This window comes from Centropristis striata, chromosome 12 (assembly GCF_030273125.1).
Source record: "Centropristis striata isolate RG_2023a ecotype Rhode Island chromosome 12, C.striata_1.0, whole genome shotgun sequence".
NCBI lineage: Eukaryota > Metazoa > Chordata > Actinopteri > Perciformes > Serranidae > Centropristis > Centropristis striata.
The window spans coordinates 19,335,890-19,353,805 of record NC_081528.1 but is presented as its reverse complement, the minus strand read 5'-3'; the positions used below and the strand labels follow the sequence as shown (position 1 = coordinate 19,353,805).

General features: G+C 38.4%; 1 protein-coding gene across 1 annotated transcript in view; it reads right to left on the bottom strand.

Annotated features, from left to right (window-relative positions):
• Window positions 1-17,916, bottom strand: part of aff2 (AF4/FMR2 family, member 2) — a 263,724-nt gene that overhangs the window by 162,750 nt on the left and 83,058 nt on the right. Inside the window, exons 3-4 of the mRNA XM_059346008.1 lie at window positions 8,246-8,915; window positions 6,510-6,943 (exon numbers count right to left, since the gene is read on the bottom strand). Of these exons, the coding sequence (XP_059201991.1) occupies window positions 6,510-6,943; window positions 8,246-8,915 (1,104 nt within the window). The remainder of the gene's footprint in view (window positions 1-6,509; window positions 6,944-8,245; window positions 8,916-17,916) is intronic.

Genomic DNA, 17,916 nt, shown 5'->3' with positions numbered 1-17,916 from the left:
AGTACTTTTACTTTTGATACTTTAAGTACATTTTAATGCTGAAACGTTTGCACTTTTACTTCCGTAAGTTTTGAATGCAGGACTTTTACTTGTAATGGAGTAATTTCACAGTGTGGTATTAGTACTTTTACTGAAGTGAAGGATCTAAATACTTCTTCCACCACTGCTCAAAACATAAAGTTAAATTTTTACTCCAACTTATTACACAGCTTTGATTACAGCATTCTACATTCTGTTATGTCTGAATAGCATACCGCTGCTATGAATAATTAACCTAATAATGTTAATTGGAAGCTATTAAATTTGTATTAAATCCACCAAATCAAGTTTAAATGAATATTTAGTATCAAATGATTGATTTCTTTAGTAAGTAGATGTGTAATTAACAAGATAACGCACACCCTGTTTATTTTGCAATAATGACTCGCTCACTGTACATTACAAGACATGTCTTTGCTCCATCTGCTAATAACTATTATGTGATATGACAGAGTTGACCAGGTACATATTGTCAACTAAATGCCTGTCTAAACAGATATGTCTTAAATTGACATTTAAAAGAATCCACAGATACTGCGGACCGTAAGGGTGCAGGCAGAGCATTCCACAGGTGTACTAACTTAACTTTTAAATGATTTATTCTTATTACCATGCTATTGGTTGCTTAATGAAACTACAGTCGTAACAGCTAAACATCCTGATATATCACACTGACTCAGTCCAAAGCCGAATCATGCAGTTCCTCACTTTCAGATGCTGACAACATCGAAATGTGTGTGCGTGTGTGTCCAGAGGTAGATTTAAACCTACTGTAACTGTTGGGAAAAGATCAATAGTGTTATCACTCTCTCTCTCTCTCTCTCTCTCTCTCTCTCTCTCTCTCACACACACACACACACACAGTCCCTAATCAATAATTCTATAGTGCTAACAGAAAGCTTCCACAGCAGTTTAAAGGCTTATTGCACATATGGACAAACACACACACTTGCAAAATCACTGAACACTCAACAAGACAACTGCAAGCTAAATCCTAACCTGAACTCATTTGAAAACCGTTAAATGTAAAATCAATCCTGCTGATACACTCCACAGGAATTTTCTCTTAAAGCTTCAGCATTCATGTGTTGGGGATTTAAGGATGCCTCTTTTATGAATAAATGATACCTTGCACAGGTCGTCAAATATGTAAATAAAAGGGCGTTATCGTAAATGCTATCCCTCCCATAAGGATACCAAATATGTAAGGATGAACCTGAGTGACACTTGTATGGATCTCACGGTTCAAAAGTGTGGTAAGATGGCTCCAGATTTATTAATAATTATCATAAATAATTATTCATTATAATAAATGATATGACTTGGTTTACTCTAAGTCATAGCTCATTGGGGCACCATCTATAAAACAGAAAAATATAGCCAATTCACCTAAATCAGTCTCATAAAGTTACTAAACTATCAATTTGTAACTCTGGATAATAATTTACCTCAATAATTATAATCAAATTGTCATATTTATATTTAGTAGTGGTTGAAGGAATTGTGAATTCTTGTCATAGAAGAGGTTGGCACACCGTTCATAGTTAAACATTAAATGGACAGCATTTTTTAATCAAAAAGGTATTTATTCTAAATAAACAAGTAAAAGCAAATAAAACCAACACATGTGATGCATTAGAACCACCACTCACAAACTTTGAACTAAGGTTATAATAGTTTTAGATTTTTCATTCGTTTTAGTTTTAATTTTGTTGTCAATTTTAGTTTTCAAATTCAGTTAGTTTTTAATTCGTTTTTAGAGTGAGTTTGCTAGTTTTAATTAGTTTTTATTTTTTGGAAAATGCTTAGTTTTAGTTTAGATTTTATCAGTTTTTGTTTTTTGTAATGGGGTATTTGTTGGGTGCGAATTTTAAAAAAGTCACAATAAATGTTGCCTTTATTTCCTTTGTCTTATCCATCTCAGCACCAATAAGTTTATTAAGTCATAAAACCAGATAGATGAAATAGATTTCATATTAACCAAAAAGGTTTACGTATGAAAAACGAAGGACAGTTTTGTTTTCAGTTTTAGTTTTGTAACCACAAAATATAGTTTCAGTTAGTTATCGTTTTTAAAAAAACTCTTGTTTTTATTTTTATATCAGTTAACGAAAATGTTTTTTCAATTCTAGTTGTCGTTATTTCATCAGTTTTCATAAACAATAATAACCTTGCCTTGAGCCCACTTGTTCACTAATCAAAAGGTAAAATGTCGACATTTTTACCCTCGTTTGCCGGCGTAAAATGAGCAGCAAAGTCTTTCATTTCTGTTCAATCCTCCGATTCGCTGCTATTTGCTGTTTAAGCTGCAGAACACATCCAATAACTCATCTAACCAGAACAAATACTACGATGATAAGGTGCTGTAATCAGTCAGTCATTGTCTTCCTCCAGCCCTCGTTACTCTCTCCACCACCACCCTCCATTTCTTATCATCAGTCTCCCCTTTTTTCCTCTCACATCCCTCTCTTCCTCCCCCTCAGTGCTGTATTGAGTTTACATTTTCCTTCCAATAAATTCTCCCCGGAATAAATATGAGAGGAGTGAAAACTAAACGGTAAGCAGGCGATAACGGAGCATCCGTGGATGTGTGGGTGAAACAAAGTGACAGAAACCACTCACGGCCATGAATGTACTTACTCTCTTTTTCACCCTCTGTAAGAAAGTGTTGAAAGTAAAGTATATTTTAATTCCCTCCCTGTCTCCCTTGCTTTCTCCTTTCTCTGTGCCATATGCTCAAAGCTCCATCTCGGGCTCATTTGGAGTGCTGCACACACACACACACACACACACACACACACACACACCAGCTCTATCAAAGCACAGGAACAGCTGGCTTGCTCGATATGGATGACTACTCGCCTGTCAACCAGTTTCACACAGCACACACACACACGCAGATCATCAAGCCCGGTGTTTCTTGCTGTTTTGAAAAGGAGAGTGAGTGAGAGATAGAGAGAGAGGGAGCGGGTCAGAGAGTTAAGTGAGTGAGTCAGAGAGTGAGAGACTTGTGGAGGAGTTTGGTATTGTCACATTCATTTGACATTTCAATTAGCCCAATGTGTGAATGTTCACCATTATATCACTTAGCGAAATAATAACGGGCTTGAGAAGAAAAAGAGTTGCTGTTATTATGGAAAACATGCATTCAAACCCACAATGTCAGGAACACACACAGCATGTGTCACTTAAACTCAACCGAGCGCTCATGAATACATTTTAGATTCTGTTTCTGCCGGGGAGGTGGAGGTGGAGCTCTGTGGATGTTTGTGTGTGGTGGGGTAAAAAACTTTTTTTCTGTTTTGGCACCATTTCTTCAAAGTTCTCCAACATAGACGGCAGAATAGGTCATGTGTCAGTCCACAAATTACGGCACATATGTACGTATCTCAGCTCGCGGTACAGCGCAGCGTTCTAAAAATAGCACACACGTATGGTCTGTGGTTGTAAAAAAGGCTGCAGTTTCTGTGGATTTATGTTGTAAAACCACTGACCTAGGTTTAGGGCAGAGATTCCCAAAGTGTGGGGCACGGGCTGCCACTAGGGGGTGCGCGAGATGAAAAATGTAATGGCGGTCTGATGATTACACAATAAAAATTTTTCCCCACACACAATAAAGACTTGTAAATAAACATTTCCTTTGTAAAATGTAAAATCAAAAACTGTAATATTAATTAATTAATAAATACAGGCTATTTAAAATGCACTTCATCTTAAAATGAAGCGTAGAAGAAGTTATCTTCTTCCAGTTTTCCAACCTGTGTTATGATGATGGGTTTTTTTTATCTCCACGCTCATTTAAACTTGCTGCAATTTTTGTTCAACGCGGCTCAAAATATTATAACATTTTCCCAACTTATCTGCTCTCTGCCTCTGGTCCTGAGCCTGTCATCATCCTCTTTGCTCTTAAAAGTGGAAGCTTTCGCATAACTTTGTTGCATTATATTGAAACTGTGTTTCAGATTAATTCAAATGCGAGAGCTCATTTTTGTGATGGTGATTATTTTATTATATGTGTGTTCTGGTCATTTGAGCATGATTAAACATGCCGCCTTTAGTATGGCTATAAAAAAGCTTAATGCATTTTTTTAAACATTTTTTGAAGGTATGGGGGAATGGGGGTGCATCAACCCGGTTGGGACTTAGAAGGGGGCGCACAGCTAAAAAAGTTTGGGAACCGCTGGTTTAGGGCAAAAGACTTCCTGGTTAGGCGCTATAAAAGACGGTTTAAACAGTAAATAAATGTACATAACTGCCAGAAGTGAAGTAGTATCAAAGGTTCACTGACTACCGCAAGTTAAGTAAAAAACGTGATTCATGTAGTTTCCGTAAACAACGTGACTTAAGTTAAAAATGGTTTACTTTTTTTATTCACATGGGACGCTAACCCGGCTGTCCTGGGTAGATGTCCGCTGTTTGTTCAACCCATCCACCACCCCAACCTCCAACTGATCCACGAATCTGCCAAACTTCTTTTGGCTGTCAATCACTACTATGTCAGCAAGATGGCGGCTTTTGCTGCCTGTACACATTACCTTTATTGACATTTTTGAAGGGAGAACAGACTGTTTTTTATGGAGAAATTATCTGCCAAACTCTTTCAAATCCATCAACTCAACTCTTAATTTCATTTTATTACATACTCATCAGCACACATTTATGCTGCCGTTGCTTGATACTAGAGATGTATTTGGGAAGAACACTTAATTGCATTCAGTAATTGGTTGCACCAAATATGTTTATTTTTAAAACGCATTGCTGACATTCTTAATGCCAACATTATCTACACAAAGTGATTGTTGAAAGAAATTAAAATAAGAGGAATCTACAGAGTGAACCATCTGTGAAAACTTTTTTTTCCTGATCTTTTTGGTTTCCAACTCTCTTAACTGGAATATGAGTCTGTTTTACTTCAATGGTCTTAGTGTTTTGGCTGCGAAACAAATTGTGATTTTTTTAATGTGTTTTTTTCTGACAGTGAGATAGAAAAAAAAGATCCTTTAAGGCATTAGGTAGGTAGTTGGGGCTATTTTAGCAATTATGTCACTAACATAACTAATACTCTGCTCCGCTATCACACAACTTTATTAGTGTGTTTATCTGTTTGTGTGTTTACAGATATGTGTGTTGCATCAAAATAAAACCCATAACATCTGAAACAACAGCATCTGATTTCAGCGTGTTAGATGTATCTAAATAATAACTGTGAACATTATCACAATAAGTTATAATTTTGTGATGTAAATAAATAACACAATTCAATCATTAACGACTCCTTCTAGACATGTTTCAAGGTGTAGCCTATATAAAATATCTTTCTTCGAATAATAGGCTAATGTGACTGTATTTTGCACCCACGGTCAGTATTAGTAGTGTGTATAGGCAAACAAAAAAACAACAACCACAACGACCAGTATTCATTGAGTTATGACATTTATAGGATGTTATTACAATATTGAAAGTTGAATGAAGTTGATGTGCAATAAGTCCCTCAAAACGTAATAGTTACTACATTTGTGGGAAATCACGTGTTATGTTTGTAGTAGGCAGCGTCTATTTTGTTTGTGGAAAATGTATTATGTTTGTGGGATTATTACATTAAAAGCAGCAGATTTTTATTACGTTTGTGGACATTATTACATTCGCGGGCATTACAGGCTACTAATTACTAGGGTTGTGAACGATAAACCGTTACGGATACCGGAACAGCGAAACGGTTCTCGCGCAACATCATGGGTCTCTCCGGTCTCTTATTTTGCCTCCCCGCTTCCCTGTCTTGCGTTGTTTACTTGTGAAACGTTTTAAGAGACATGAGACGTCCTTTATTTCCTCTGAAGTGTCACGTGAAGCGACGTCTGTTTCTAATGACGGCAGCAGAGGATCACAGCTGGATCAGCTGTCAATCACTTTAACAGCTGTAGACATGTACTTATAATGATAAGTGTTTTCTCTGTTTAACAAACAGCTGCACATGAATAACAACCTGCATTCTGCATTTTACTGTGACCTGTGTCCTGCTCAGGGGCACAGGAATGCCTTTATTTTATATGATTTTTTTATTAGCCTAATATTTGCGTCTGTATACAGACGATCCTGGTGATAAAATCATTATTTCATATCTCAGAACATGATTGTGTCCACTGAGCACCGGCCAATGTTTTATTAGGTTAGATGATAAAGGAAAATGTAAATGTCACTCATATAAAACCTAAAATTGTATCGTTCTTACACAGTATCGATTCAAATCGAATCGGTTTGTAATAAAAGTATAATGGTTTTTGAATCTTATCGTAACCTGTGTATGTAGATGCGAATTGAATCGTTTATCACAGAGAGATGTGCAACCCTACTAATTACCAATAATTATATTTTAGAAAATTATTTGTAAATTGTATGTGATCAGTTCAGAACACCATTCAATACCAAAGAGCTGAACATGGACAGTAACAGTGTCGGTGTTGTTCTCTTACCTCCCCCGTGTGGCTGAGACTCAGTTTTGGCAGTTTGTTCTTCGTGTTCCCAGAGTTTCCTCCGTAAGCCTGACTGCTGTTAAATCCCTCTGTGGCCACTAGAGGGGGTTTGAGCTGGGGAGAGTCACTAGGCGCCTGGTCCTGGCCATCCATTGGTCGAACATACGCCGTGGGCTTCTGCTGGACTGCGATGGGCTTCCCTGATAGGCTACCAGGTGGGAAGGTGGGCGTGGTCAGTCCAGATGTAGGAGTGGTTAGACCTGGAGTGGGCGTCGTCAGAACTGATGTGGAAGCGAGCGGAGAGGATGATGTGGAGAGGTGAGAACCAGACTCATTTTCAAACGGGGAGGATTTAAAATGTCCACCATTTTCTGTGTTAGTGGAAGACTTGAAATGGCCAGCATCCATGGTGGAAGATCGAAAATTGCCACCGTCTATAAAGAGAAGGAAAAACCAAAAAGAGAAGTCTAAATAACCAAACCAACACCTGTTCTAGTGGAATATTACCCCGCTCTGTGCTGTCAAAATCTGATGACAGTTGATCGCCAAAAATCCCATCTCCCAGATGGATGGAGCCAATCACAATCAAAGCAAATTATGTGTTGCTTGATGGTTTGGAAATCAACTGAAAGATGTGGTTATCATCAAATGCAGATGTTAATTTTCAGAAATCCCGCCCAAAAGGTGATAGAGTCTGTTCTGCACTGAAATTATTCACTGAAATTATTCATCAGCCCTCATGGCTCCAAACAAATATCACCCATGAATATCAAAATATAAGAGGTCCTCCCTTTGTTGTGTGAATGGAAGATTTAATCAACCACATTCTGAGATATTCCCCACTACTGAAGGAAAAGCTAGACATATTGGGAAATGCTTGATGAGAGATGAGAAGACAGATGCAACTCTCATTTCTGAATGCCACAGACAGCAATTTATTAGCTTATGCCACATTCACGTCATGTTGTCTAGATCTTAATCATGGAGACCAAATGAAAAGACCAGTCGTGGCAGTACCCTTGTTTTAATTCGGAGATGGAGATATCTGGAAAGTCTGTTTAAAAAGAGTGTTAGCAAAATGGTTGTTATCCCAAATCACTGGAAGTTACATGCAAATTAAATGCAAGTATACTCAGTACCAGTGGTGGAAGAAGTATTCAGATCCTTTACTATAATAATTTAATAATAAAAAAATAATTAATGATAACACATTAACTAGGGTTGGGCGATATATCGACATAAAATATATATGTATATATACAGTCATGGAAAAAAATATTAGACCAACCTTGTTTTCTTCGGTTTATTGTTCATTTTTATGCCTGGTACAACTAAAGCTACATCTGTTTGGACAAATATATTGATAACAACAAAAATAGCTCATTAGAGTAATTTAAGAGCTGATATCTGGACATTTTCCATGGTTTTATTAAGATTATGGTTATTATCAAGAAAACCATGTAAAATGTCTAGATATCAGCTCTTAAATTAAACTATTATGAGCTATTTTTGTTGCTATCATTATATTTGTCCAAACAAATGTATCTTTAGTTGTACCAAGCATTAACATGAACAAGAAATTAGAGAAAACAAGAGTGGTCTAATCATTTTTTCCATGATTGTATATCGTATATCGATATTCAGCCTAAATATATCAGGATATGACTTTTGGTCCATATCGCCCAGCCCTAACATTAACAACACCCCTACCATGAAGCCTTTCTGTTGGGCCTTACCTGCGAGGGGGAGGGTTTTGGAGGGGTGGGAAGAGTGCCTCCTCCCAGAAGAAGAGGAGGAAGAGGAGGATGAAGAGGAGGAAGAAGGGCTTGAGTCCCCTTTTAGACCGAGTTCATCTTTGAGTGAGCTAAACAGCTCTTCGTGTCTCTGCTGCTCCTCCAGTAAAGACATTTTCCCTCTTCCACTGGTAGCTGCCGTGACCTGGCCCTGGCCGTTCTGAGCCAACCCCAGAACGAGGCCTGCTCCTTGGCTGCTCTGGCCGTGGCCCGCCCTCGACCACTCCATGGAGCTGCGGGACTTTTTTGAATTCTGATGTGGGACCGTTGTGGCGCTTGATGACGATGTGGTTGAAGCAGGAGGTTGCATGGACGTCGATGACGAGGAAGAAGCGTTTCCCATCCTCTTGTCTCCACCTCCCTCTGTTCCTCCTCCTCCTCCTCCTCCTCCTCCTCCCCCACCTGTTCCTCCTCTCAGGGCTTCGTTGAAAAGCTGGGACTCCATGGCGGGTCTCTCTGTCGTCGAAGTGGTCGGGGTCTGCAGGTTGTTGCTGCCTTTGGGGATTCCCACCAAGTGGCTCTGGTTAGAATGGCTGGTTAACAGGTCTTTCATTTCCTCGTAGGAGCCCAGTGTGTTCTGGACGCGACTGGCCAAAGCATCACCTTTATTAGTCTGAAAGGAGAAAAAGAAGAAAAAGACAAGAGGGAGGGAGAGAGAGAAGAGTATTAATTAAGTCTTCCATTTTTCCATTTCTTCAGGCTTGATGAAAAGCCCTCTTAATTCATCCGGAGAGGAACAGTGAGAGACGGATAGGGTGACCACTGACCACACATCAGGACCAGATGATTAATTAAACACATGCCACCCTTAAGAGGGTCCTGTCCAGGCTGGTGCAGTAAAATTAATGGGGCAAGAATCATTATAAGCCTGACCCCACATTCTCAAGCAATCATGGCTTGGAGGACAGTGCGGGCCTCGCTGATATATGACGCTGTAGCAACTTCAGCTGCTACGTGCTAATGCTGAGATGTTCCTCAGAATAGCTCCAGAGTACCTTTTGTGTCAGTCATTGATGGCTTCTTTAATGATGAAACTACACATGAATTTGATCATTTGGCGTTTTTGAAAGGACAAGGGCAATCAGCAGCAGTTTCACTACATCTATATTGGGAACTAGATTCTAGCAAAAAAAAAGCTGTGCAAGTGGAGGAAAAAGTGTAGATTTCTTCAACAAATTGTGACACAAATGTTAATCATGAGCCAAGTCTGAACGGCACCTGTGACGACTGTAAGCCCTAATATAATTTAAATGGGTGAGTTGTATAAATATACACGCTCCTAACAGGGGAAATTAGCTATAGAGACTTTCACCCAGAGAACATGGTTTGTGTCCGGCATGAAAACAAAAGTAAACGACTTTTACGTGGCTCACGTCACCTTCGTAACTACTTCACTTCCAGCATTAAAGACATTTATTTACTGTTTAAACTATCTTTTGTAAATGCCTAACCAGGAAGTTTTTTGCCCTTAACATAGGTCCAAAATTCACCGAAACTGCAGCCTTTTTTTACAACCTCGAACCGTACATTTTCAGAACAGTCTCTGGCACAGTGAGATGCAAAACGCTCAGTCCAGTTACTTCAGCTGCTACATGCTAATGCTGAGATGTTCCTCAGAATAGCTCCAGAGTACCTTTTGTGTAAGTCATTGATGGCTTCTTTTAATGTTGAAACTACACGTGAATTTGATCATTTGGCGTTTCTAAAAGGACAAGGGCAATCAGCAGCAGTTTCACTACATCTATATTGGGAACTAGATTCTTGCAAAAAAGCCATGCTAGGGGAGGAAAAAGTGTAGATTTCCATCCCGTATTCTGACAATTCTTTTCTACCTGAGCGACAAATTGTGATGCAAATATTAATCACACGTAGAGTCTGAACGGCACCTGTGACAACTGTAAACCTTGATATAATTTAAACGGGTGAGTTGAATAAAAATACATGTTCCTAATGGGCGAAATTAGCTACAGAGACTTTCCCCCAGGAGAACAGGGTTTGTGTCCCGCATGAAAAAAAAGTAAACGACTTTTTACGTGGCTCAGGAACCTTCGTTACTACTTATCTTCTGGCATTAACAACATTTATTTACTGTTTAAACTGTCTTTTTTAACACCTAACAAGGGTTTTTTTTGCCCTAAACATAGGACAGCATTTTTTTGCCTCAATTCACCGAAACTGCAGCCTTTTTTACCACCACACACCGTACATGTATGTTTAATGACGTGTGCTATTTTTAGAACAGTTTCTTTTACTTAATGATGAAACTACACATGAATTTGATCATTTGGTGTTTTTGAAAGGACAAGGGCAATCAGCAAGAGTTTCACTACATCTATATTGGGAACTAGATTCTTGCAAAAAGCCGTGCAAGGGGAGGAAAAAGTGTGTCTTTTTTACCTGAGCGACAAATTGTGACGCACATTTTTAATCACGCGCCGAGTCTGAACGGCTCCTGTGACGACTGTAAGACTTAATATAATTTAAACGGATGAGTAGCATAAAAATACACGCTCCTAACAGGGGAAATTAGCTATAGAGACTTTCACCCAGAGAACAGGGTTTGTGTCCCGCATGAAAACAAAAGTAAACGACTTTTTACGTGTCTCACATCACCTTTGTAACTACTTCACTGCCAGCATTAACAACATTTATTTACTGTTTAAACTCTCTTTTATAATGCCTTACCAGGACGTGTTTTGCCCTTAACATAGGTCCTAAATTCACCGAAACTGCAGCCTTTTTTTACAACCTTGAACCGTACATGTATGTGTCACAATGTGTGCTATTTTCAGAACAGTCTCTTGCACCTTGAGATGCAAAACGCTCAGTATAACAACTTCAGCTGCTACATGCTAATGCTGAGATGTTCCTCAGAATAGCTCCAGAGTACCTTTTGTGTCAGTCATTGATGGCTTCTTTTAATGTTGAAACTACACATGAATTTGATCATTTGGCGTTTTTGAAAGGACAAGGGCAATCAGCAGCAGTTTCACTACATCTATATCGGGAACTAGATTCTTGCAAAAAGCCGTGCAAGGGGAGGAAAAAGTGTAGATTTCCATCCCGTCTTCTGACATTTCTTTTCTACCTGAGCGACAAATTGTGACGCAAATATTAATCACGCACCGAGTCTGAATAATGTAAGATCTACAGCCTTTAATTTAACGGTGACATTTCATTATGAGTTACAGATGAATGATGAACACGAGAAAAGCTGAAAAAAATCAATGTGGCATTGTAATTTTAAAATACATTACTTTTGTGGTTTGATCAATAGATCCAGCTGTAAGGGAAGGTCTGACAACCTGCGCTCTGCTAATCACCCCTGTGGTAACATGGAGTGGCTGTCAAGTAAAGCTGCAATAGGTTTAAAGGTTGAAATGTATGAGAGGAAGCCAGTAAGACTCTTTATCTAATTTTCAAGACAGGGTGAAACGGCTTGTATTTGGAGAGGTTAATGAATTCATGAATAATGAATGTATATTCATAGAAAGCAGCAGCTTAACTAATCTTTGGTAATATTTCTGAAAAGAGCATCAAGTTACACATAGTAAGAAAAAATCCTCCTGATTGTAGTGGAACTTAACACCAATCATGCAGATCTGTGAGCGGCTGTCAGGGTCGATTTACAGACCACATCTATTTTCACAGTGGTCAGAAGGATAAAACCCACACATCATGCTAATCACTTGCAGGTTCAGAGAAATAATGTGCCAGATAATTAACATGATCCATGTTTTTCCTATGCAAACAGCTTCAGTCAATAACCAAATAATACTGTTACAACAAGGCAATGATCCATGGAGAGGTCTGCTGAGGAGGGAATTCTCTCTGCGGATGTGTTAAACACTTCACAGTCTTAAAAATTACTATGACACCACCCATGTATTTGCTCTAATGGAGGGTAATGCGAGCATCATTTGATAATAATTGTTGCCCTTTTTTAACCTCTACCAATGAAGTCATAATCTCAGATTGGTTTTCTGTGTCTTGGAAAACTGCTGGCCCAATTTTCATGAAACTTGGTTAAAGGCTGTAGGATTTCAGAACATAGTCTGGTTACGTTTGTCAGCTTACTTGTGCGAAGATTGATATTACTTAATTGGAAACAAAAGGCAGCCCCAACTTATCCGAATCTTATGACAGATGTTATGAGACATTTAGGGCTGGAGAAAATCAGATTCTACTGAAAAATCAGGAAACAAAGTTCTATAGAATTTAACAACCATTTATTGATTATTTTAACCAGAACACATAGTCTGAGGGCAAGTTATAGAAGTGCTCTTAATAGAAGGAAAGAAATTTTATTTTAATTTAATTTAATTTATGTATTTGTATTCCTGTCTCTGCTTATTTATTTATTTTACTTTTGGAGAGTGTATACATGTTTGAGTACATATATATAGGTATAATCTTTTTTTTATTAATAATTTTTATTTATTTATTTATTTTTATTTTATCTCCTACACCTCTCTACTTTTCATTTTGACATACATACGTTAATACAACTTAAATTACCTTTTTAGGTAAACGTGTACTTGTAAATGTGTATGGTGTCTGTAGAGACTGATAAGTTTTATGTTCAAAATGAGGAAAATCAATAAAAATAGTTTTTCTTAAAAAAAAAAAAAGGCTGGAGGGGGGCCAACCCTTTCAATTTCGGAGCAGAAATGATTCACAAAAACAATTTTATACTTTCATTAACATTACGAGATAGAGTATCTGAGAATAATCAGAAAGATGGCAATCAAATTTCCTTTGTTTATTCTGAAAAACGGCACCTGTGATGACTGTAAGCCTTAATATAATTTAAAGGGTGACTGGTATAAAGATACAAGCTCCTAACAGGGGAAATTAGCTATACAGACTTTCCCCCAGGAGAACAGGGGTTGTGTCCCGCATGAAAACAAAAGTAAACCACTTTTTGCATGGCTCAAGTCACCTTTGTAACTACTTCACTTCCGGCATTAGAGACATTTATTTACTGTTTAAATTATAACGCCTAACCAGGATGTTTTTTGCCCTAAATATCAGTCAGCATTTTTTTGCCTAAAGAAACTGAAACCTTTTTTACAACCACAAACCGTCCATGTCTGTATAATAACATATGTGCTCTTTTTTAGAACGATCAGCTCTGTACCATGAGCTGCAAAACACTCAAATATGACATTATGGGTGGTATTGACAAACCAGCCTCTACTCCCGCCAAAAACGGCAATATAAGGCTACGTTTACATGTTGACGGTCTGAACAGAAGACGCAAAAGTGACGTCACGTCTTCACTTTTTATTCCGCGTTTAGACGAGCGTTTTCAGGAGGAAATCTGCTGCATACGGTGACGCTAAAGTGTGTGACTTAAAGCCATAAGAGCATCTTTGGGCATGTGGAAGTTTTCACGCCACGCATTTTCATCAGCTACTCCTTCCACAAAGTTCTCCACCATCCACTAGATCTCCCAGGTCTCGTCCAAAGCCGTCTGGCTCGCCTCCCACCAATTGGTGCATCCAAAATGTGATAGAGGTAATTCCAGATCCTTCTCTGTTCACTAATACTATCTGTACATATCCTGTACATTTGGTGGAAAGACTCCTGTAAGTTTATTAGAGCTGCCAGAGCAGCTTGAAGGTCAGACGCATGGAAATAATCCCACGTTTGTTTATTTCCCTGTACTGGAGCATGGATGTGAGGTGAACGCGTACGTGACGTTAGCAGATCTGAGCAGAGTTTTACGTCTTGGCAGTGTAGACGGACACGCTACGGCGGAGCGCATGACAGTTTTACACTCTGGAGGGTGGTTTCACATTTTTAAGCCCCAAAAACTACTTCCCATAAAATATTTTGTCGTTTCTAGCGTCCTTGTGTAAACAGGGCCTAAGTTGTGTGTACAGGCAGCAAAAAATTAGCGATATTGACGGTTACGTCAATCACGTTGAACGTAACTTTTTTACTTTTTTAACGTAAAGCATAACGTTTTTTTTTTACGAAACTTGGGGTAATCACGTGGCCCTTGTAATTAATTCACTTCCGGCATTTACGTACATTTATTTCATGTTTAAACTGTCTTTTATAACGCCTTACCAGGAAGTTTGTTGCCCTAAATCTAGGTAATTGGTTTAATAAGATGAATCCACAGAAACTGCAGCCTTTTTTACAACCACAAACTTACATGTTAGCTATTTTTAGAATGCGCCGCTGTACTGCGATACGTACCTACGTGTCATAACGGGTGGTATGGACACAAGACCTCTTCTGTTGTTTAGGTTGGACATCTTGTGTTTATCTTGGCTTGTGACTTGCTTATGGAGCCGGCCTCAAGTGGCCATTTAGGGAACTGCAGCTTTTGGAACTTCTGGCACTGTCAACCTTGAAGGTTGCCACTTGGGGTTGACCCACTAGCTTCTAGTGATGTGCCAATGAAGCCTCATGACCCATTTTCTGTATTGTCTGAGCCCACTAGATGGAGCTCAGAAAATTTATAGAAAAATGCTCAAGCAATGGTAATTGAGTGTGCCTTTAGCTCTTGGTCGAACAGAGAGCTCCATCTAGTGCAGTCAGAAAATACAGAAAATGGTTCATGAGGCTTCATTGGCACATCACTACTAGCTTCCACTGTTGGGGCTTATGTACCATCAAAACCCGTGTGCATACAGAAAACAGCTGAGCAGCGCTCCAATGTAGTGAGCACTATGTGTGAAAGGGTTAACAGACTAACTGTTCCAGCTTTAGAGTAAAGCCCTCGTCATGCTGAATGGAATCCCTTGGGGACCTCATGTGATTTTGGTGAACTAATCACCAGGAATATAAAGCATGTTGTACATTCAGTGTGTGAGATAATGGAGGGTTGTGTTTCTCTCAAATTTACAGACATAATTTATATCTTATAAGGGCTGTTTTTAAAAGCCACCAAAATCAATAGCCAGATGAAATGTGCACCCAATATGCCTTTAAATGTCTTACTAATACTTTGCACTGCAACTTTGCACAATTTCTCAAATGGGAAGAGGCAGAAAGTCCATTCATTGAGATGGGATTAATGCATCAGATGACCTCTATGTCTGATGAAGTATGTCTATTATTTGTGATGAAATGTTCACAGATAGATTGAGGACAAGGTAGATTAGCACAAAAATATATCTGCAACTATAAAAAAAAAAACAAGGTTGAATCTCAGGTAACAGTCTCGGGTGTACAATCATACATCCTTGTGGTTTTGAAATCAACAAAAAACTAATCTCTACGTGACTGGAAGCAACATTCTCCTCTTGTATCGTGTCTTTCTTCACTTCACTGTATCCTTCATTTCTACACTCTAATAAAGCAGCAAAACCATGAAAATACCAAAAAATGAAACAGGGCAAAGAACCAAGCCTTATTTACAAAAGATTCATACAAGAAAGGAGAGAATTGCTTTCAAATAATCTTAACAGATGTAATTTCTGTGTGTGCACATACACACACACACAAACACTACACACCGTGGCGAGCCAAAGTTAGCTGTGAATAAATTAGCTCATCTTTTCTCCATCTCGGGCTCATGAATAAAAGATCTGGTGGCTGAAGAGGAACAGAAAACACATTTACAGAGAGGCAAAATGGAAAACAGAGGAGAAGGAGAGGATGAATACCTATGTGTGTGTATGTGTGTAAGTGAGTGTGTGTGAATAGATCATCCCAAATAGCTGCTAACAGCATAACGCTCTTTAACAGGATTAGAAGAGGGATTAGCTAATAGCTGACAGAGAGAATGAATACTGGAGAGAAAGAGAGAGAGGAAAAGACAGAGTGACACGCGACACATATACAGGTACAGAGAGAGAAAAATAAAGAAGAGACAGAGCGGGAATGATAAAAGTTCTATAAATCCTGTGTGATAATGAAAACGGGCTGATATAGATCTCTAAAGGAGCAGTTCAGCAAGTTCAGGCAGCACTTAGACACACAGAGGGTGCAGAGAGGTTGCAGAGGCCTTGGTAAATCCACTGAATTGTATCAAGCAAAGCAACACCCACAGAGGAAAAAAATGAAATTGTTAGTGTGGCAAATAAATCATCAGAAGAAAGTAGCAAAGTGTGCCAAAGCTGTTTTTCAAGTTTAGCAGCAGTGAGAGATAAAGTGTATGGAGGGAAAAGATTAGTTGGAAAGAGGTGAAACAAGTAAACATGTTTTCCCCTGTGAACGATGCAGTCACCTCTGGGCCAGGCACAAACACAATCTATCACCAGTTTCACTTTAGTCATTTTACCTTCAATTAGAGCTCCCAGTTTACATGTTTGTCTCTGTAATTAATAATATCTTCTGCATCAAACTTCAGTCAGGTGCAGAGAGCCAAAAACGAGAAAATAAAGACAGTCCCACTGTCTATCAATTTATTAATTAACTCATTCATTTTTGCATTAATTGCATTTCAAATAAAAAAATAAGTGCAATTTCTCTTAAGTAATAGCATATTTCTCCTCTCTCACTGGCTTTGCCTAGTGTTGGTGGCTTCCTGCCATCTGGAAAATGACTCCTTTCTAGTGGTCAGATTTTGGTAAACTTTGAGTATGTTATTAAGGACATCTAATACTACAAAAAAACAGCCGAGAAAACTTTTGTTAGAATTTTTTTTAGGGTTAGGTGTTTTATTTCATATATGCTTTCCATGTTTTCTTTTGCTAAGAGTTGGTAGAAGTGACAAAACACCAGTGGTGGAAAGTAAATAAGTACATTTACTCAAGTACTGTACTTAAGTACAATTTTGAGATACTTGTACTTTACTTGGGTAACAATTTACTTCTACTCCACTACATTTTGAGGCATATATTGAACTTTTTACTCCACTACATTTCTACTACATCTATCTATCTATCTATCTATCTATCTATCTATCTATCTATCTATCTATCTATCTATCTATCTATCTATCTATCTATCCATCCATCCATCCATCCATCCATCCATCCATCCATCCATCCATCCATCCATCCATCCATCCATCCATCCATCTTTTGGTGGAGTAATTGGTATAACTACTTTTACTTAAGTAAAGAATCTGAAGACTTCCACCACTGCAACACACCAAACGGCATATTTAAAAAGCATTTAAATAAATAACTTAAGAGTAACTTAGTTATGCAACTAGTTAGTCTTAAAAGTAACTTTCCCCAACACTGTGTTCATTATTAAAATATAATGCGTGCATTTCACGTCATGTTCGGGGGCCGCACAAAATGTTTCTGAGGGCCACCTTTCGTCCACGGGCCGCACATTAAGCAACTATAGTCCAAGGCTTTTAATCCTATCACACTGGCCTCACAGCATAAAGAGCTTTAAAAGATTTACAATTTAACAGATTATGTATTAAATATTTAGAAAGAAAAACACCTGATAAAAGGCTGAAAAAAATGTAAAAACTATGCATACAACCTTCTTATTTTGGCTCTTTAGGATCACTTTAATAATTTCAACCCCTTAAAAGTGACGCCAAAGTGCATCATCACCTCAAGACTCATCTAAATAGCAGCAGCTGTGAAATATTACAGTTCACACCGCCCAGTCCAGTCACACACACAAACACACACACACACACACACACACACACACACACACACACACACACACACACACACACACAC